At 35.5% G+C, this 22360-nt stretch overlaps 1 protein-coding gene across 1 annotated transcript in view; it reads right to left on the reverse strand.

The window, feature by feature from the left end:
* PMS1 (PMS1 homolog 1, mismatch repair system component) overlaps positions 1-22360 on the reverse strand; it is a 94555-nt gene that overhangs the window by 24272 nt on the left and 47923 nt on the right. Inside the window, exons 7-8 of the mRNA XM_077780205.1 lie at positions 5543-5659; positions 362-484 (exon numbers count right to left, since the gene is read on the reverse strand). Coding sequence (XP_077636331.1) covers positions 362-484; positions 5543-5659 — 240 coding nt within the window. The remainder of the gene's footprint in view (positions 1-361; positions 485-5542; positions 5660-22360) is intronic.

Below are 22360 nucleotides of genomic sequence, written 5' to 3' on the forward strand. Positions count from 1 at the left end.
TTCATTAGGAGGTACAAATATTCAATGTAACTGGCTTCTGGGTTAAAAGATCATAGTGTCATGAATGTTATCAAAGTCCAGGGTTCAAATCCAAACTCTGCTGCTTCCTGGCTACAATGGGTAAGAAAGTCACTAACATTTCAGTTTCCTCACTATAAATAAGGATAACAGTTCATCACAGAATTGTTGTGAAGTCCTATGTAAGATACCTCGAACAATGCTTAAAAAAATATTACTGTATCTTTTTCTTTTCCTTATTTTAGAGCAAATCCTTAGAAGCAGTCCTCATAACAAACTGACAAATGACAGAGCTAGTTTTAATTTCTGATCCAAGTAATACTTTTTTTCTAAAATAGGTTACCTTTAATATGTCTTTTTGATGTATTGGTCGACTGTTTATGAAGATAAAACTCCTTTCTGGGGTGGAAAGACTTGTAAAAGAGTGGTCTGCATCGTGCTTTGGAAGAAATCCATTTAGATAAATCTGCAATTATAATAAATAATTACAGATCAATATGCGTTGTCAACAATGACTGTGGTCCCAGGGGTCTGGCTATATATAATACAAGAAATATAAAAAAAATTAAATGGATTTTCATCTTATGGTCTCAAGAGTTATATACTTGCTGATAACCATGTCCTGTACATTAACCTTAAATGAAATACTGAAGCATATTACTTTGGTGTTCTCAGTCTCTCTCTCCCTACAACTCTATTTTAAGGAAAATTAGCATTCATAAAAGCTTCATGAATGAGCATATGCCTTACTGTCATAGACATATAACATAAATACTGCTCTCTGTTCAACCCTTCTTTAGACTTTTAAAAATTTCTTTTAACATTTAAAAATTTTCATGTTGTAACTTTCTTTTAGCTGTTTGTCCTTTTCTTTTTAGCCAGCTCTTCCTGTAGAGAAGTGACTGATTTCTGTTTTTATTCTGAGTGTGCTGTGAAGTCAATCTGACCAAATTTTCATCTCTCAATTAAAAATCTCTTTTACTCTTTGACACTGATTGCAATACTTTATTTTCATTTTTGTGTAGAGAGCCTACCTACAATCAAACCAATTTTTTTATGTTTTCTCTATTTTACAAATGTATGAAGAGGTGAGAGAAAATGATAAAGGATCCTAGAAAAAAAATACCAGAGAGAAGAGAAAGACTGAGGAGATAAAAGACAAGGAAAATGCTCCTACTTTTAACTTTAAAAATAATACAGAGAATGGTTAAGACTATAGGATAGAGCCAGACTGACATTTAAATCCCAGCTCCACTACTTACTATGGGACCTTGGTAAAGTTATTTAAAATACAAGCGGATATTCTCTCATATCAAACAACTAGAAACAGATGTATTTATACTAACCTGTTAAGAAACACTAATAGTAAAAGTTCAGCTTAGGTTTAGGTAAGTGAGAGAGTAAGTGGACATGCTATTTTTAGGTAAGCAGAAACTATGAGGCTCTTCACCAAGTGAGTAGGCTGCCATCTATGTCTATGGCTATCCCTACCCTTGGAAATAGGTGTTCAGGGAGGTGCATTACCAATTTTAGAACACTAAGTGCATTACTGTCACAGTGCCAAACTGTGCCAATTTAAAAAATAAATTAATAAAGCTGGATAATCCATTACAAAATACTACTTAATTAACTGTAAAACTTCACAGCATTTATAAATGGTTGTATCATTTACCAGGTAACTTGAGACCTTTCTTTAAGCACCTGCTCAGCATCAGGAAGCACCTGTTTAGTCTCTGAAAGACTTACTGAGTTTGTGGACTTAAAACAAAAAACCTGCCCCAAATAGGTAAGGATGAAAAATAATATGAAAAAAAAACTGGTAACACTGTTAATGTTTTCTTTTTCTACCATCTTAGTTGTCCACTGAATAACTATTATTATTATTACCAAATACTGAGCTTTAAAAATGGCTTAGGATAACCTTAAGAAGTAACAAAGTATTATTTAAGTTATGCAAAAAAGTAAAATCAAAGAGCAGTCTTAAAGTGCTCAAAAAATGAAAATCAGGGTAGTTTATGGAAAAAGAGTGTCTGTTAGAGACCAAATAAGTGCAACTAAATAAAAAATTCGGCTATACATGACTCTCTACCTAAGTATTCCTAAACATAGAAAGCAAAACAAAAATGAAAAGCAAAATATAAACAAATATTTCTCCCCTGATTGCTCTTCCAACTATAGACCTCTCCCTTCTTCATCTCCAACGTCCTATAATCTGGTTCCTACTACAACTCCACAACCATCTCCAATGGACACTCAGTCCACTTTTTTTAGACTCTCTGCAGATCTTGACACCAATGACAATTCTTTCATTTGGGAAGCAACACTCTGCTTCAGCCTTCTCTTTTGATCTTTCTGCTTACTCCCTGACACTTCCTCTTAGTCTGGTTTGCTGATTTCTCTCCCTTTGCTTACTGCCTACAAAAGATGATGGTCCCGAATTCTATCATCAAAGCCTTTTTTCTTGGTCTCTATTCTCCAAGTAATATCATTCACATCTATATACATACACCAGTAATACTAAGATAAAGATGTACAGCCTGTATTTCTTTCACCTCCCCAAATGATTTGTTTTTAACTAGCTGTCACAAAAATCTTCTCAATATCACCACATTCAAAACTTGATAAAGTATTTCACCTCCTTGGTGTCCTACTGTACTACTGGTTCCTCCTATATTCCCTTAGCATGGTAGTGAGCCCTGCCACCTACCCAATCTGTCAAACCTATCTCCTTTCCTCTACTCTGATTCTGCTCAAGTAACCCTGACTGGTGTCCTAACAATAGTCTCCTCTTTCAGTAAGCCTCAAGAACACCAGGGAGTTCTATTTCTAAAGTAATAATTTAAGTACTTCTGCTCAGGACAGTGGAATAAGTTTACGAAGAAACTACCTTCCCCCAGTCCCAACTGCAAATACATAGCAGTGATAGATAAAATCAACTTTTACAAGAATTCCAAAAGATTGAACCATTTAACAGAAAAACATAAAGATGTTACGGATGCAAACCATAACAGAAAGTGACGGCTGAAATCAAAAGCCCTATGGGCTCTAGGATCACAAACCAGCTGTCAAGAAAAAAAAAAATTTTTTTAACTATGTGTGGTAATGGATGTAATTAGACTTACTGTGGTGATCGTTTTGTAATATATACATATAAAAATCATTTTGTTGTTTATTGTTATCTATCTCAATTAAAAAACCCATCTATGTCAGTTGGAATTTAAATTCTGATGTGGAAAAATAGACAGAAAATACATACAAGGCAAGAGATTAAAAATCAATCTTTCCATATGAAATAGGCTGCTGATATACCGCTTTTTCTCCCCCTGAAAAATGCTTAAAAATACTGTGACTACTGTTTGTGGAACTGCTTGCAAGGGTTACAGGAAAGAGCATGGATAACTCCAAAATCAAGAGTAAAGCTAAGCCAAGTCAGCTAGGAAAAGGGGTCTGTAAAATCCTGGCAGGATGAAAGGCATGAACTACTAATAGTAGCACCTGGTTTTAAAATGGGGCCTGGAGGTTGGTGGTATCTGCCAAACCACAGGAAGGAAGAAAGTGGAATGGAAAAACAAAATAACAAAAACAATAAACCTGCATTCATGATGTTTGTGCAAGTTAAAATTTCAAAGCATGTAAGATAGTAGAGAATGAGAGAATATTCTCCCAGCAAAGTAGAAACAGTATAGCAATATGATAAGAACTTTGAAATTAGTATGTGTACCATACTTTCAAAAGAGTAAAGAAAAAGCAGGAGTACCTAGGTGGCTCAGTCAGGTAAGCATTCAACTTCTGATCTCAGCTCAAGTCTTTTTTTTTTTCAACATTTATTCATTTTTGAGAGGCAAAGAAAAAGTGCAAGCATAAAGGGTCAAAGAGAGAGGGAGATACAGAATCTGAAGCAGACTTCAGGCTTTGAACCGTCAACACAGAGCCCGACGTGGGGCTCAAACTAACAGAAAACGAGATCATGACCTGAGCTAAAGTTGGATGCTCAACAGACTGAGCCATCCGGGTGCACCATAGCTATAATTAAGTTTAAAAGAGAAGATGGAAGTACATTACCCAGAGCTGAAAAAGATAGGAGTTTTCAGATTCAAGAGGTCTCACACCAAGTACTCAGAATAATAAGGAAATGTATAATAAAGACACACGTCGACACGCATACTTGAAAAACTGAATACAAAGATCCTAAAAACGTGCAGAAAGAAAAATACAGATCAGCTAGAAAGAAAGAATTGGAATGCATGCATCTTCCCATCAGCCACAATGGATGGTAAAGGTACTCAATGTCTTCAAAGTTCTGAAAAGTTATTTTCAACCTAGAATTCTACCTCTATACCAGACTAAGAAGAGAAAGTACAAAATAAAATCATTCGTGTATATAAAAGTCCAGTTCTCATGACCTCTTTCTGTGGAAGTTAACTAAAGATGTTATAAGAAAAATGAGAATGAATACTAAGAAAGAGGAAGGCATGGGATATAAGAGATAGTGGAAACAACTACTATTCCTATAAAAAAAATTACATTCCAGGATGAGATCTGTGCGGAATGTCTGACATGCAATCAGTCCAAATAAGAAATTGGGCTCTAAATCTAATCATTAAAAAAAAAAAAAGGAACAGAATGAATTAGTAGCTATAGCTGAAGTAAGTAAAAGTGTTGGATTTTATTGCTACACAACAAAGAAAGTTTCTTCACTTAAAAAGGAAAAAACCGAAACCTTAGAAATTCTAGAAAAAGCAAGAAGCTATATAAGATAGTTCACAGATAAAGCAAAGAAAAACATGACAAAATTTGAGCAACAGATAGAGGAACAAGAAAGGATATTCTATTTAATTGGGACAATAGAAATATTCTCATATGTATGGCATGTACACATAACATGGATTCTTAGGAAATGTAATCTTAGAATACTAGGCTTTGCAATGAAAATTATTTGTAGCATAGTAATATATTCCATATAAGTCTGCAATTTTTAGAAGCACTTTTCAAACAAAAGACAGAAGACTTAAAAATAGTTACAAAAGAAAACAAGATATTAAGCTTGGTAACATAAAAGCAGAGTGGACACAACTGAGAGAGGGAAAAGCAAATAAAAGTCAGAGCTGGAGTTCATAACCTCATCTAGCATTATAGGAACTCAAGAAGCACTGTCTGAAGTTGAGAGATCAAGAAAAGGAAGATGGAGAGTATATTTAGAATGGGAGAGGGAAACAAAGGTAAGAGAACTCAACTCTTCTTTCAGAGTGAAATGTAAATAGATATGATACTAAATTGAAAGTCATTATAAAAAATAATGTAACTACAATGCTTAAAATTAAAAACAAATAGAAAAGATAAAAATGGGAAGTAGGGATAGGAAGACAGGATCAATATAAGGTGGAAACATTACATTCTTTTTCATCTGATACATACATTCAAGTAAAATGTTACAAGACATTCTTGCCACCTCAACCCCCCAAAAGAAAAATAACTGAGTTTTATTGGTTAAGCCAGAATTATTAAAGAACACTTTGTTGTATACCTGAGATTCTTCACAGTGGTACTGAAAGGATTCCATGTTGCCCATAATGGCAGTCCCCAGGACAGACATGAGAGCCATCTTATGATCAGGTACTCTAGTTTTCTGCCAAATAACTGCCTAAGGACAAAAAGACACAGACAATTTTGAATATAATTTAAATTCACTAAACTCAAGTACTTACACTGTTTATTTCCATATTTAGCATCCATTCCAAGCTTCTATTTTCAATATCATTTAGAAGAGATTGCATGGGCTATAAAGTCAGTGAGAATTCTGTCTGAATTTTAGTAACTGTATATGTTACAGTATAAAATCTAGTTAACTTCCCCTAACCTCAGTGTTCTTTTCTACAAAATGACTAAGAATATTTATCACCCAGAATTGCTGAAAGATGAAAATACACAATGTAGGCAAACATAAAGGCCAGTACCTAATCCTAAACTTTAAAATATATACTTCAGACTATATTTAAATTCTTAAGCAATAAGATTTCTGTAAGTAGATAAACTTAAATAAAAATTTGGGATAATGCATGTAATTTTCTTTGTAATTACCTTTCATATACAGAGTACTTACAAAAAGCTAAGTGAACCTCACAGACATAAAAGCTGAATAATGAGCCCAGATTTTTTTCACTGAAAATACATAGTAGGGTAGTTTAAAAGAATCATAGTCCAGAAAGGCTGGCCAAAGTTTAACTATGAAGTACACCATCAGGTATGATATTTTGCAATTTCTTCAGTTAACAAGATCCAATTATAGTCAAATCTCTGGAGAAACCATCAATACAGTCATAAGTTGTTAATTCAACAAATATTTACACGGCACTTCCTAAATCCTGAGAAAAATGTGTAAAGGGGCTAGGAAAAAACATCAACATTCACAGGACCTACAGGGGAAGAATAGACTGAAAAGGAGTGGCTACAAAGGCAGGAAGAGCTATAAAACAGTATGGTACACAGAACAAGAAAAATTTTTAAGAAGAAAATAGTCATATTTGACCAATGTCAAGAGACCAGGTATGCAGAGATGTGGCCACGGATTTCACAATCAGTTCTAGGAAAGGAGAGTAAATGAAGCCAAATTTCAATGACTGAATAGTTATTATAGGAGGAACATAAAAAAAAAAAAAAAAAAATGAACCCAGACAGCATTTCATAAAGTCTGGCTGTAGGGCTTTCTGGGTGGCTCAGGTGGTTAAGTGTCCAACTGTTGATTTCAGCTCAGGTCATGATCTCACAGTTCATGAGACTGAGTCCCACGTCAGGCTCTGCACTGACAGTGTATAACCTGTTTGGGATTATCTCTCTCTGCCCCTCCCCCACTCGTGCATACACTCATTTTCTCTCTCTCAAAATAAATAAACATTTAGACAGTTTGGCTATAAAGTGAAAGCAGATAGAGCAATAATTGAGGCAGCTGTGGATCAAAGGTAGGTCTTAATATGACACACTTGAATCAGAACCAATGAAGAAGAATGGGTACACAAACAAGTAGGTTTACAGATTTAATGATTAGAAGTTGAGAAGTACCTCTTTGTTCTTTTTTTTTTCCTGTAATGTAGAGAAGTTTCTGGTTGTGAGTGAAAAAATACTGATTTAAATATCTGATTGTAGAGAAAGTGAGAGAGAGTGAATGAGAGAGAGAAAGATAGACACTCTGACTTGACCAAAAGATCCTGGCCAAATGAGCTCCTTAACATGACCAGGAACCTACACAGGCAATTTTAAGTAGTAACAATATTATATATGATAAAATGAAAGGTGAAGTAAATAGATTCATGTTGTCCTCTAACTGGCATGTTAGGGGACAGCAATGAAGGGAAGTGCTCTTCTAGACATGGCAGTTGCACTGATTGCGCATGTTGATGTTTATCATGTGTAAACCACTCTGTTTTTAGAACCTTAAGGACAAACCTGCTGGGAAAACACAGGTAGTATAACAGCTACTCAATAAGACAAATTACCTGACATTTAACAGGAAAACCTTTTACCTATTCCAAGGGTTTTATTAATCCTAATCTAACAGGAGTTATGATTTATGAAGAACTTACTTGGCACTACTATCCTAGCGACTACTGTTAATTTTCACAGCTATTTCATGTAGGTATTATTCTTATTATGTAAATGAGAAAACTGAAGCTTAAACTGACTGATTTACCCAAAGAAACTTAGGTAGCAGGTCATGGGACCATGATTTATACCCCAACTTTTCTGACTACAAAACTCACTGTTTTTACTTTGCTAACATCTCTCCCCTCTCAGGTTAAAAACAGTAGTAAGCTAGAGCCAATGTCAGACCCTAACTGGGAATTCTTAAAAAGAAATTCATTTTCATGTATTACTTACCCTCCATGGCAATGTGATATAATATCTACTCTCCAATTAACTTGAGGGTATTAATGTATTCTCAAACCAAAATTATTTTTAATTTCTTCATTTAAAGATAAATAATTGGGGTCCCTCCCCAAAAAAAGAACACACACCAGAATAATGAAGTCCCAAAAGATTGGGAGCTACTATCCTAGCATCCTAAAGTCAGAATATTTTTCAGAGTACAGTTGTAAGTATCAACCTTAATCTTATTATAACAGAGCCTTATACCTAAGGATTCCTAAACTTTCAATAATTTTCATCCATTAATATACATATAAATATAGATGTGCAGTAATTAGGCCCAAAGTGAGTAGCAAAATGACACAATGAGGAACATTTAGGTATTGTTCCATCCTAAATCTTAACTTTTCACTCTTATGTATTGCTTTGAAAGTGATCTGAATCAGAAGAAAATATACAAAGAACATGAAATCAAAGTATAAAATATGGTAAACAACTAAAAAACTGAGGTATAGGTTTAATGTGTACATTTCTAAACAAAAATTACGCCTTGATAATTACATTTATACTTAAAGGACTAGACTACTTAAAACTGTAACTGCACCAGGAAACATGGGATGTAGAATCACAAAAACATTTTTAATCTTTAATTTCATTGATATAACATATAAATACTTCGCCAAATTAAAATTTTTAGAGAAATTCATTTTGAATTTTTTTCAGCAAATACTGAGTATTTGCTTCATACCAGATTACATGCTAAAAGCTGGGAATACAAAGATAAAAGGACAAGGAACTAGCTCTCAATGAGCTAAAAATCTAAAAGAAAAACAGGATATTAAAATAATTATGCATAATATCTCCCAAAAAATAAGAGTCCAGGGCGGGATGGCTTTCAGGGGAATTCTCAAATATTTAAAGAAGAGTTAACACCTATTCTTTTGAAGCTGATCCAAAAAACAGAAATGGAAGGAAAACTTCCAAACTCATCCTATGAGGCCAGCATTACCTTGATTCCAAAACCAGACAAAGACCCCCTTAAAAAGGAGAACTGCAGACCAATTTCCCTGATAAACATGGATGCAAAAATTCTCAGCAAGATACTAGCCAACCGAATCCAACAATACATTAGAAGAATTAATCACCATGATAAAGTGGGCTTTATACCTGGAATGCAAGGCTGGTTCAGTATCTGCAAAAAAATGTTATACATCACATCAACAAAATAAAGAGTAAGAACCACATAATCCTCTCAATAGATGTAGAGAGAGCATTCAACAAAATACAGCATTCTTTCTTGATAAAAACCCTTAAGAAAGTAGGGATAGAAGGATCATACCTCAAGATCATAGAAGCCATATATGAGACCCACTGCTAATATCATCCTCAATGGGGAAAAACTGAGAGCTTTCCCCCTAAGATCAGGAACAAGACAAAGATGTCCACTCTTGCCACTGTTATTCAATATAGTATTGGAAGTATCAGCCTCAGCAATCAGACAACACAAAGGCATAAAAGGTATCCAAACTGGCAAGGACGAAGTCAAACTTTCACTCTTCGCAGATGACATGATATTCTATATGGAGAACCCAAAAGATTCCACCAAAAAAACTGCTAGAACTGATCCATGAATTCAGCAAAGTCGCAGGATATAAAATCAATGCACAGAAATCAGTTGCACTTCTATACACCAATAATAAAGCAACAGAAAGAAATCAAAGAATCAATCCCATTTACAATTGCACCAAAACCCATAAAATACCTAGGAATAAGCCTAACCAAAGAGATGAAAAATCAATACACTGACAATTATAGAAAGCTTATAAAAGAGGGGCGCCTGGGTGGCTTAGTCGGTTAAGCGTCCGACTTTCACTTAGGTCATGATCTCGCGGTTCGTGGGTTCGAGCCCTGCGTCGGGCTCTGTGCTGACTGCCAGCTCAGAGCCTGGAGCCTGTTTCAGTCTGTGACTCCCTCTCTCTCACTGACCCTCCCCTGCTCACACTGTCTCTCTCTCTCCTAGAAATAAAAAACATTAAAAAAATTTTTAAGAAAGCTTATAAAAGAAACTGAAGAAGACACACACAAAAAAGGGAAAAATATTCCATGTTCATGGATAGGAAGAACAAATATTGTTAAAATGTCAATACTTCTCAAAGCAATCTACAGATTCAATGCGATATGTATCAAAATAATACCAGCAGTCTTCACAGAGCTAGAATAAACAAATCGAAAATTTGTATGGAACCAGATAAGACCTCGAATAGCCAAAGCAATCTTGAAAAAGAAAACCAAAGCAGGTCACATCACANCACAAAACTGTAATCATCAAGACAGTATGGTATTGGCACAAAGACAGACACACAGACCAATGGAATAGAATAGAGAATTGGATGCACAAATGTATGGCTGACTAATCGTTGACAAAGCAAGAGAGTATCCAATTGAAAAAAGACAGTCTCTTTAGCAAATGGTGCTGGGAGAACTGGACAGCAACATGCAGAAGAATGATACTGGACCGCTTTCTTACACCATACACAAAAATCAACTCGAAATGGATGAAAGACCTAAACGTGAGACAGGAAGCCATCAAAATCCTGGAGGAGAAAGCAGGCAAAAACCTCTTTGATCTCAGCCACAACAACTTCTTATTCAACACGTCTCTGGAGGCAAGGGAAACAAAAACAAAAATGAACTACTGGGACCTCATCAAAATAGAAAGCTTCTGTACAGCAAAAGAAACAATCAGCAAAACTAAAAGGCAATCAACAGAATGGGAGAAGATATTTGTGAATGACATATCAGATAAAGGGTTGGTATCCAAAATCTATAAAGAAATTACCAAACACCCAATAAACAAATAATCCACTGAAGAAATGGGCAAAAGACACGAATAGACACTTTTCAAAAGAAGACATCCATATGGCTAACAAACACATGAAAAAATGCTCAACATCACTCATCATCAGGGAAATACAAATCAAAACCACAATGAGATACCACCTCATACCTGTCAGAATGGCTAAAATTAACAATTCAGGCAACAACAGATGTTGGAGAAAGGGGAACTCTTTTTGCACTGCTGGTGGGAATGCAAACTGGTGCACCCACTCTGGTGGAGGTTCCTCAAAAAATTAAAAATAGAACTACCCAACAACCCAGCAACTGCACTACTAGGTATTTATCCAAAGGATAAAGGTGTGCTGTTTCAAAGGGACACATGCACCCCAATGTTTATAGCAGCGCTCTTGACAACAGCCAAACAATGGAAAGAGCACAAATGTCCATCGGAAGATGAATGGATAAGGAAGATGTGGTATATATGTACAATGGAGTATTACTCAGCAATCAAAAAGAATGAAGTCTTGCCATTTGCAACAATGTGGATAAAACTAGAGGGTATTATGCTAAATTAGTCAGAGAAAGACAAGTATCATATGACTTCACTCATATGTAGGATTTAAGATACAAAACAGATGAACATAGAAGGGAAGCAAAAATAATATAAAAACAGGGAGGGGGACAGGGGTGCCTGGGTGGCTTAGTTGGTTAAGCGTCCGACTTTAGCTTAGGTCATGATCTCGCGGTTCGTGGGTTCGAGCCCTGCGTCGGGCTCTGTGCTGACTGCCAGCTCAGAGCCTGGAGCCTGTTTCAGTCTGTGACTCCCTCTCTCTCTGACCCTCCCCTGCTCACGCTGTCTCTCTCTCTCTCTCTCTCTCTCTCGCCTAGAAATAAAAATATTTAAAAAAAACAAAAAACAAAAAAAAAACAGGGAGGGGGACAAAACATAAGAGACTCTTAAATACAGAGTACCGAGGGATGCTGGAGGGGTTGTGGGTGGCAGGATGAATAATGGGCAAGGGGCATTGCGGAAGACACTCGTTGGGATGAGCAATGGGTGTTATAAGTAGGGAATGAATCACTGTATTCTACTCCTGAAATTGTTATTGCACTAAATGCTAACTTGGAGGTAAATTAAAAAATAAAAATAAAAAATAAAATAATCGTAATCTATTATAAAAACCGCTATTACAAAACACAGAGGAGTCATTGTATAAGAAACCTAAGTCTACTTCACAGACCAACTGCATGTGGTAAGACTTGAAAGGAGTTGGCCACCCACAAATCATCGGAGGGGCACTGCTGACAGATGGAAGGGCACAAGCAAGGCATGGAAGCATAGAGAATATGCCTTTGCTGGAGATGGGACCTGGAAAGAAAGGAGCAAGATCCTGAATGAACTATCATATCATGCAAGCATGTTTATAGTTTATTTTACATGCAATGCAGAGTCACTGGAGAAAGAAATCTAGTTGAGAAAATGCCTGATCACACATGGATGTTAGAAAAATACCTTCGGATCTTAAGGACATTATGTAAAGTGAGAGAAGTCAGAGAAAGAAAAATACTATATGATATCATTCATATGTAGAATGTAAAAACAAACTTAAAGAAATTAGAGAATAAAATGGTAGTTACCAGGGCGTGGGCAGACAGGACAGATGTTTAAAGGTACAAATTTGCAACAAGTAGTAAGTCCTAGAATCTAATGCATAATACAGCAAATACTGACAACAGTATTGTATAATAATCATCAAACTTTCTATGAATGTAGAACCTAATTATTCCAACCACTAAAAAGAAAATTATGTAACAGAGATCCTTATTATTGCTACAATGGTAACTATATGACAATATATAAACATATCAAATTAATATATTATACATCTTAAATTTATATCATAGGTAAACTATATTTTAATCAAAAAGATCTTTTATAAGAATGAGTTACTGAGAACTGAAACTAAAGTAATATGGATTTAAAATGTGATTGTATTAATCCAACTCATAGTTTCTCAACTTTTACTGAGGACATGCAAGTTCATATTCATAAAATATTCCCATTAAGCACTGAGGATTGTGTGTAATTCCTGGCACACTCGCTGCAAAGCTACCAATGTTTCTTCCACCTACCAAAAAAAAAAAAAAAAAAAAAAGTGGAATGGAAGTTAGTAAAAGTGACATTTACAGGATTACTCCTCCAACTTTTTTAAGGTAAAACATTTGCATACTTTGGTATTTTACTAACATTAATACTGTGGCTGAGACTGGATTAGGTAACAGAGCCACACATATTGCTAAGAGGGAAAGGGAACATGGATAAACTAAAGGACATGATATAGACCTGATGTGACTTGGTGACTAACTACATGTGATGATGGCATCTCTGGTATCAAGAATAGTGTCCGATACCCAACAGAGCACAATAAACAATTTGCTGAAGGAGCGAAAGTGTGCAGAATATATTCCACTACATAACCCTAGTGGAATTGAAAAGTACATCTTTATTTTTAAAAATTAAGATTGTGAGTTATCATATCACATGGGTTAGAAATTAAAGTCTTTGGGGGTATGTGGGTGGCTCAGTTGGTTAAGCGTCTGACTTGTGATCTCAGGTCAGGTCTTGAACTCAGGGTCATGAGTTCATTACTTTAAAGTAAGTGTGGGGCTTACTTTAAAAAAAAACAAACAAACAAAAAAAACAAAAAAAGGAAAGAAATTGTAGTCTCTGTCTACTAATTTACTTTAGGAAATCCAAAGGAACCTCTGCTTTTCTGTCACTTTAACAATTTTATCATTCCAAAGAAAAACTCTGTACTCATTAACAGTCACTCTCCATTCTCTGCCACCTTCACCGAAGGCAATCATTAATTTACCTTCTGTCTCTATAAATTTGCCTACTTTGGGTTTTTCATATAAATGGAATAATATAATACAGTTTTTTGAGTGGTTTCTTTCACTTAATGTAACATTTTCAAGGCTTATCCATGTTGTACCAGTACTTCCTTTTTTTTTTTTTGAGGGAGATTTCATGACATTTGGTTTTAGATCTCTGTGGAGATTTTCCCCTAGATCACATGAGATTTGTCAATAAGGAATGGGGGAGGGATAGTGGGAAAGGGAGAGAATTTTAAGCAGGTTCCACACTCAGCAAAGGGCAGAGCCCGACATGGGCCTTGATCTCACAAACCATGAAACTATTACCTGAGCTGAAATCAAGAGTTGGACACTTAATCAACTGCCACCCAAGCACCCCCTCCTTCCTTTTTTTAATGGTTAAGTAATATTCCATTGTATGGATATACTTTTGAACTATCCTTTCACTGGACGATGTATGTTTGGATTTATTTCCACCTTTTGGCTATTAGGAATGATGTTGCTATGAACATTCATGTGCAAGTTTTTGTGTGAAATATGTTTCCATTTCTCTTGGGTATATTCCTAGAAGTGAAATTGCTGGCTAACATGGTAACTATTTGTTCAGGAACTGCCAGACTGCAATCTTTGCATTTCCTGTGTGTTTGCACGTAAAAAGACCAAGAACTGCTGAATTCTTTTCTCTTTAATGTTTCTTTATTCATTTTTGAGAGAGAGAGAGAGAGAGAGAGAGAGAGAGAGAGAGAAAGAGAGCAGAGGAGGGGCAGAGAGAGAGAAGGAGAGAGAGAATCCAAGCAGCCTGTCAGTGCAGAGACTGTTGCGGGGCTCCAACTCACAAACTGAGATGATGATCGGAGTCAACATCAAGAGTCAGCACCTTAACCAATTGAGCCACCCAGGTACACTGCAGGCTTCTGATATTATAGCTGTTATTTTAAGCCAGCTATTAGCTGGTGTTTTAACGAACAATATTCAGAGTAAGATAAAGTAGTAAGGTTCTGAAAAATGTGCAACTGTATGGGAATGAAGTGCCCCTGCTTCATACTTTCCATATCACAAGTTACTTTAAACAAGGAACAGTTGAACAATAACAATTTACTCACATAAAGTTTATCTCTTTAAAGCTACATCTCTGTACATACGTGTAAATGTTTTAAAAAGTAGTCAAAGTATTTCAAGAAAATTAATGTTTCAAGAGTCCTAAATTTCCTGCACTGAATACACATATAAATCTTGTGGTACTTCTAATGTAAATATATTATTTTAGTTTGTATTAGAGTGCTGCCTCAGGTGATGCCTAGTAGCTGCTGATTAATCCAAAGATGTTATTTCACTGCCTGACTTGCTGAATAGCTAGTGCACAGAACTGTAAAAAGATCACTTGAAGAAATGGGTTCTAAAAAAGCTATCAAACATGAGAATCATTAAATGTGGACTTTCTTTTCTTAAAGTGAACAAGGCTAGTAGCTCTGGAACATTATTTCAAAATAGGCAATCACTGCATCAGATCAATGGGACTAATTTAGGAGCATTTTCTAAATGAGTTACAGTTGGGATAGCAATAAATGATAGAGGTCTGCCAATAAATTAAATCTTCACTTTTACTCAGGCAAAGTAAAATTCATTTAAAATTCATTTTCAAAACAGAACCCATTATTAAAATAATGGATTAAAATTTTTAAAAATGTAATTAAAAATTAAGAATCTTTATTTTAAAAAAACTCAATTTTTAAATATTATATTTTCTATAGCACATAGTTTTTAGTTTGTTTTCCCCACCATTTCATCAATCTTGTATTCTTTTCTAAAAGAGATTCTCTTTTCACTTCAGTTTTGCATATATTCTGCCCTAAGGCTGAAAGCTTAACATGTGCTAAAAATACACACACATACCCCCATATGTTTTCTATCTAGGTCACACAAAGTTGGAGCATCTGGATGTGCCAAGTAAGAATCTGACCCTAGTCAGTACGATGACAGTGCAAAAACACCTCAATAAAAAATATATTATTACATGCACATCAAGTAATTGATTGACATTAGCCAAATATATCTTGTCTATTTGAAGGAAATGATTAGATGAGATGCTCAGTATTAAACTAGTAAGCCTCAATTGTGAAGTCAATTTGCGATAGCAGTAAAAAGGAGGTTGCACACAGATGACTTGCAATTAACTAAAAAACACATTGGTACTAACACTGCCTGATCAAAGGTGACTCCTTCTAGAATATGAAATAAAAAGTATACATATTGGCCTAGAATGCAATCAAACCTTTCAAACAGATTATATGCATAGATATACTAATAGGTTCACATCTGAATTTCTTTAAAAAAGCTTTAACAGGGACACCTGGGTGGCTGAGTCGGTTAAGTGTCTGACTTAGGCTAAGGTCATGATCTCAGGGTTCGTGAGTTTGAGCCCCGTGTCGGGCTCTGTGCTGACAGCTCACAGCCTGGAGCCTGCTTCAGATTCTGTGTTTCCATCTCTCTCTGACCCTTCCCTGATCTATCTCTCTCTCAAAAATAAATATTAAAAAATTAAAAAATAAAAGCTTTAACCACTTCCAATAATCATTACTACTGCTAAAAGAACATCACATTCTATTAACATCATAAGCATTCATGACTTGATTCTTGCTAAGCAGCTTCAGACAAAAAAAGGATGCTATCTTCGTAAAATGTATTCAATACAATTCTGAATTTAGTATCTCTTATCCTTACTTTTACTCAGTTTAAATGTCTCTTATTTTATACTCATTTTTTTAAATAGAGTATACATAATAATTTTTCCTGAAGATTACAAAGAAATTAGTACCAGTATCTTCACCTATGGGAGGGGAGGCTTATAGGAACTAGGCAGATGAAAGATAAAGAGTAATTTTTTTCACTTTTTCATATTTTTTTTTTTGGTTTTTGAACCCTGTAAATGTATTATTTATTCAAAAAAACTAAATAAAAATTTAAAAACATGATCTCTTTTTTTTTTTTTTACAAATAGTTTATTGTCAAATTACTTTCCACATAACACTCAGTGCTCATCCCCACAAGTGCCCTCCTCCAGTGCCCTCCTCCATGCCCATCCCCCCCTCCCACCCACATCCATCAGTCCTCAGTTTTTGTCAGCATTCAAGAGTCTCTCATGGTTTGCCTCTCTCCCTTTCCCCCACCATTTCCGCCCTTCTTCTCCCCCTTGTTCCTCTGTCAAGTTCCTCCTAATCCTCTTTACATAACTTCCAAAGGAAGATTATAGATACTCTTTGTGGTCTTTAAAACAAGAAGGATTATTTCCAAAATCTGATTAATCTTGTCTTACTAGAAATGTTTTTCTTGTCTAGACCCTCTTTTCCATGCTCTGTGCAACTGCTTTGACTACTGAACCAGCTTCTATTAACACAACCACTAAACATAATTTGGCCCATCCTCCAACTGCAATGAGAATTACCTTATTTTATTAGTTTTCTAATGAAATGTTCGTTCACAACCTCCTTGGGAGCTCCCTCAGTATTGTCTGAAACTGGCCCCAGTATAATCTGAAACTGTGTAGATAGAAGGCAAGGAGGAACTGAAAATGAAGACCACTCCAGATTGGTAGGTGGAGGTTTATAATAAGCGAGGAAACTTACAAGGCTGGTCTTGGGTGGCTACAAGACAAGTAGGTCTCTTCACCAACCTTCCAGAATTTTAAACGTTTGTATGGAGCCCTTAACTGGGTTGTCTCATACAATGTCCAAAAAGTCTGAACAACACTTAACTCTCTCAAGGCTATGTCTTTGGAACAGCTCCCACTGTGGGAATAGTCGGCAGAGCAGACATGGTGGAGAGAAGGGGAGGAATGAGGGGAGGCACATTAAGGAGCTACCAGCTGTCTAGGGTCCAGCTCAAGGGTCAACCGGTGGTCACATCCTCTTGATTACCTTCTCCAAAATGAAACTATTTTATTTCCTTTGACCACATGACAAGAAGTCCACACTTAGGTATCCAGGGTCTTTTAGAATCTAAACCCAAGCACCTTTCTAGCCTCATTTCCTATTTTTCTATACCAGCTTTCTCTGACTTCTGAGGACTCCTCGACCGTGGATGCGCTTTTGAATACCTTTGCCCACCTAGCCTTTCTTGAAAACCAGTTCTATGACTACCTCCTCTGAAAATCCTTTTTGAACTCAACAAGCATTTAATTACTGCCTCCAGATTACCCATACTCCTTGATATTGTTTATAGAAAATCTTTCAGCTTAGCCTTTCTGAAAGTGCTTTCATCTTGGAACCATGAACAATCATCACTTCCACCCATATTTAACTTTACAGAAAAGGTTATGTGCAAATCAAGCTGCTTTTGATTTATAACTATTTGATTTCAGCTTTTCCTCTTTATTTTCACTGATTAGAATACCTAATCTATTACAATTTGCTTTTCATGAGATTTTCCTTCTCCAAACTTGCTGATACTTCTAAATGATGCTATCTCAACTATCTCTTCTGCAATGCAACTCCATCCTCCACATGATTCTCTGGTTGTTCTGTTTGCAGATCAAGACCAATAATGGATAGAAAATCCAGACAAAAGATCAATAAGGAAATAGAAGATGGGAACAACACTGCAGACCAAACAGACCTATACAGAACAATCCACCCAACAACAGCAGAATGCATAATCTTCTCAAGGTCACATGGATTTTTCTCCAGGATAGATCAAGTGTTAAGATAAAACAAGTCTTAACAAAATTTAAGCAGACTGAAATATACCAAGGAATTTTTTCTGACCACAATGGAATGAAACTAGAACTCAACAGGAGGAAAAGTAGAAAAGTCACAGTATGTGGAGATTAAATAACACACTCCTAAACAACCAGAGTCAAAGAAACAAGAATATAAAAAAATACTTTAAGGTAATGAAAGACAATGTACCAAAACTTATGGAATGCAGTAAAAGCAGTACAGTTTATCCAGAGCAATAACACCTACATTAAAAAAAAAAAAGGTGTCAAATAAACAACCTAACTATACACCTGAAGGAGCTAGAAAAACAACAAACTAAGGACAAAGTTAGCAGAAGGAAGGAAATGAAGATTAGAGGAGAGCAGAAATAACATAAAGACAAAATAGAAAAATAGCAGAAAAAACTAACCATTGGTTTTTGTGATATACTATATTAACAAAATAAAGGATAAAAATCACATGACTGTCTCAACAGGTTCAGAAAAAGCAGTTGAGAGAACTCAACACGATTTCATGATTAAAAACTCAATAAACTAAGAACAGGAGGAAAGTAACTCGACATAATAAAACCATATGAAAATTCCATAGCAGCCATCATACTCCATGGTAAAAAACTACGTTTTTTTCTTTAAGATCAGTAACAAGACAAAGATGCCTATTCTTGCCACTTCTATTCATCATAAAACTTAAAGTCCTGGCTAAAGCAATTAGACAAGATAAATAAATAAAAGGCATCTAAACCAGAAAGGAAGAAATAAAATTGTCCCTGTTTGCAGATGACATGATCCCATATATAGAAAACCCTGAAGACACCATCAGAAAACTGTTAACGGGTGCCTGAGTGGTTCAGTTGGGTTAGCATCTGACTCTTAATTTCGGCCCAGGTCATGATCTCATGATTCATGGGTTTGAGACCTGTATAGGGCTCCACAATGACAGCTCAGAGCCTACTTGGAATTCTGTCTCTTCACTCGTCCCCCGCTCTTTCTCTCTCTCAAAATAAATAACAAAAAATCATATAAAAAAACTGTTAAAACTAATAAATTCAGTAAAGTTGCAAGATGAAAAATCAACATACAAAACCAGCTACGTTCCTATCCACTAACAATGAGCTACTTGAAAAAGAATTAGAAAAGCAATCCCATTTACAATAGCGCCAAAAAAGAAAAAATACTTAGGAATAAATTTAAGAGGTAAGGGATAACACTTGTATGCTGAGAACCACAAAAACACTGACAAAAGAAATTAAAGATGACAAATGGGAAGGCATCCTGTGTTCATGGATCAGAAGATTAAATATTGTTAAAATGTTCATATTACCCAAAGCAATCTACAAATTCAATGCAATTCCTACCAAAAATCCTAATGACATTCTTTATAGAAATAAAAAAACACAATTCTAAAACTCATGGAACCACAAAAGACCACAAACAGCCAAATCAATCCAGAGACTGATTTGAACAAAACTGGAGACATCACACTACCTAGTTTCAAAGTATTTTACAAAGTTACAGTAAACACAACAGTATGATACTGCCATAAATACAGTCATAAAGGCAAATGGAAATGAGTAGAAAGCCCAGAAATAAATCCATGCATATATCGTCAACTGATGTCTGACGAGGATGTCAAGAACACACAATGCAGAAAGGAGAGTCTCCTCAACCAACAGGGCTGGAAAAATGATATCCATGTAAAAAAGAATGAAGTTGGACCCTTATCTTACCTCACACACAGAAATCAATTTAAAATGAATAAAGACTTAAATATAAGACCAAATATTGTAAAACTCCTAAAAGAGAAGACAGGCAAAAATCTTCATGACGTTGATTTTGGCAATGATTTCTTTGATATTACACCAAAAGCACAAGCAACAAAGAAAAACAGACAAGAGGAACTAATCAAACTAAAATGCTTCTGCACAGCTAAGGGAGCTATCAACAGAATGAAAAGGCAACTCATGGAATGGTAGAAAACATGTGCAAACCATATTATCTGATGATTAATCTCCAAAGTACATAAGGCACTCCTACAATTCACTAACAAAAATACTAATAACAACTAGAAAATGGGCGAAGACCATGAACAGACATTTCTCCAAAGAAGAAAATATAAAAGGCCATCAAAAATGTGGAACAATGCTCAATCTTACTAATTATCAGGTAAATGCAAATCAAAACTGCAATGAGTTATCACCTCACACTTGTCGGGATGGCTATTATCAAAAAATGACAAGACAAATATTGGAGAAGATGTGGAGAAACTGGAAACCTTGTGTACTATTCATGGGAATGCAAATACTATGGAAACAGTATGGAGGTACCTCAAAATATTAAAAATAGAACTACTATATAATCTAGCAATCCAATCTCATGAGCATTTATTCAAAGGAATTGAAATCAGACTCTTAAAGTGATATTAGCACTCCTACATTCACTGCAGCACTATTTGCAACAGCCATGATATGGAAATAACTTAAATGTCCACTGATGAATCAATAAAGGAAATGTAGTATGTCCATTTGATAGAATATTATTCGGCCTTAAAAAAGGAAATTCTATAGTATGTGACAACATGGAGGAATCTTGAGGATATTATGCCAAGTGAAATAAGCCAGTCACAGAGAGACAAATACATGTTTCCACTTATATGAGGTATTTAAAATAGTTAAGTTCATTAAATCAAAGAATGGCATGGTAGTTATCCAGTGGATGGGGGAAGAGGGGAAAATAGGGCGTTACTAATGAGTGGGCATCAAATTTCAGTTAAACACAATTTAGTTTTAAAGATATACTATATAACATTGCACCTCTAGTCAACAATATTGCACTGTATACTAAAACGTTTAAGAGGCAGCTCTCACATTAAGTGTTCTTGACAAAATAAAGTTAAGAAAAAAAGAAAGAAAGAGAGGGAGAGGGAGGGAGAGAGGGAGNCCTGATGGTATTTCTTTTCCCAAGCATCCTATTTTATTCAGACAATATCCTGGTTATAGATAACCTTATTATTTTTCCCATTTTATGCCTTTTTTTTTGAAAAAGAGAGAGTGTGTGTGTGTGTGTGTGTGTGCGCGCGCGCGCACATACACCTGCATAGGGGTGGGAGAGAGGAAGAGGGAGAAGGAGAATCTTAAGCAGGACCCATGCCCAGCACATAGCGCAACATGGGGCTTGACCTCAAAACCATGAGATCATGACCTGAGCCAAAATCAAGAGTTGTAGGCTTAACCAACTGAGCCACCCACATGCCCCTTGTGCCTCTTTTTAAAAACAAGCAGTAAGTTTTAAAGCTAACAAGTAACATCCAACCTGGAAATGATTAGCTTTTCTTTCTTAATTGACTAGTTACCAAAACCTCTATTGATGAAGTAATAATAACTTCACTTCCAAACCTCATTTTCTGTATTAGATTCTTTTTAAAGTGAAATTAAGATTATGTCAGAGTAATAACGAAGGTAACTACATATTAAAAGTGAAAGTCAGATACACCTATCCAGGGATATAAAAGGGATGTAGCATTATCATTTTCCTAGGCATGTAAATTAATCAGATATCTTCAGATCATTTGTGTTCATTTTCCACATGCAGTCAACCAGTCTCATTGATTCTTCCTTATAATAGCTATCAGAGAGGCCCTTTGTTTTCTTTGTCAATGTATTTATCCTTATTCAGGCCCACAGTGCCTGGACTTTTGTTATAGCTTAAAGCTGTAACATTCACTACTTAAAGCCTCCTATAATTCTTTCCCACACACTACTGCCAAACTAACTGTCAGAATTAACACCTTGATCAAGTCACTTCTCTACTCCCAATTTTCTATTTAAAAAAAAAAAAAAGATTCAGCCTAGAATTCAAGACCCTTATAATCTAACCTCAAATTATCTTTCACTATCTTCCTCTACTCCTCTATATAAAATACCGGACACACCTAAACTGATTTAACTGCCTCTAAATGTGCTCTGCACTTATCTACCTATACCTTCTAAGTTCACACTATTTCTCTACCTAAAATGATCTTGATCCATTTATCCACATTAGCAAATTCTAAAATAT

Source organism: Crocuta crocuta, unplaced genomic scaffold (genome assembly GCF_008692635.1).
Source record: "Crocuta crocuta isolate KB4526 unplaced genomic scaffold, BGI_CrCroc_1.0 scaffold38, whole genome shotgun sequence".
NCBI classification, from domain to species: Eukaryota; Metazoa; Chordata; class Mammalia; order Carnivora; family Hyaenidae; genus Crocuta; species Crocuta crocuta.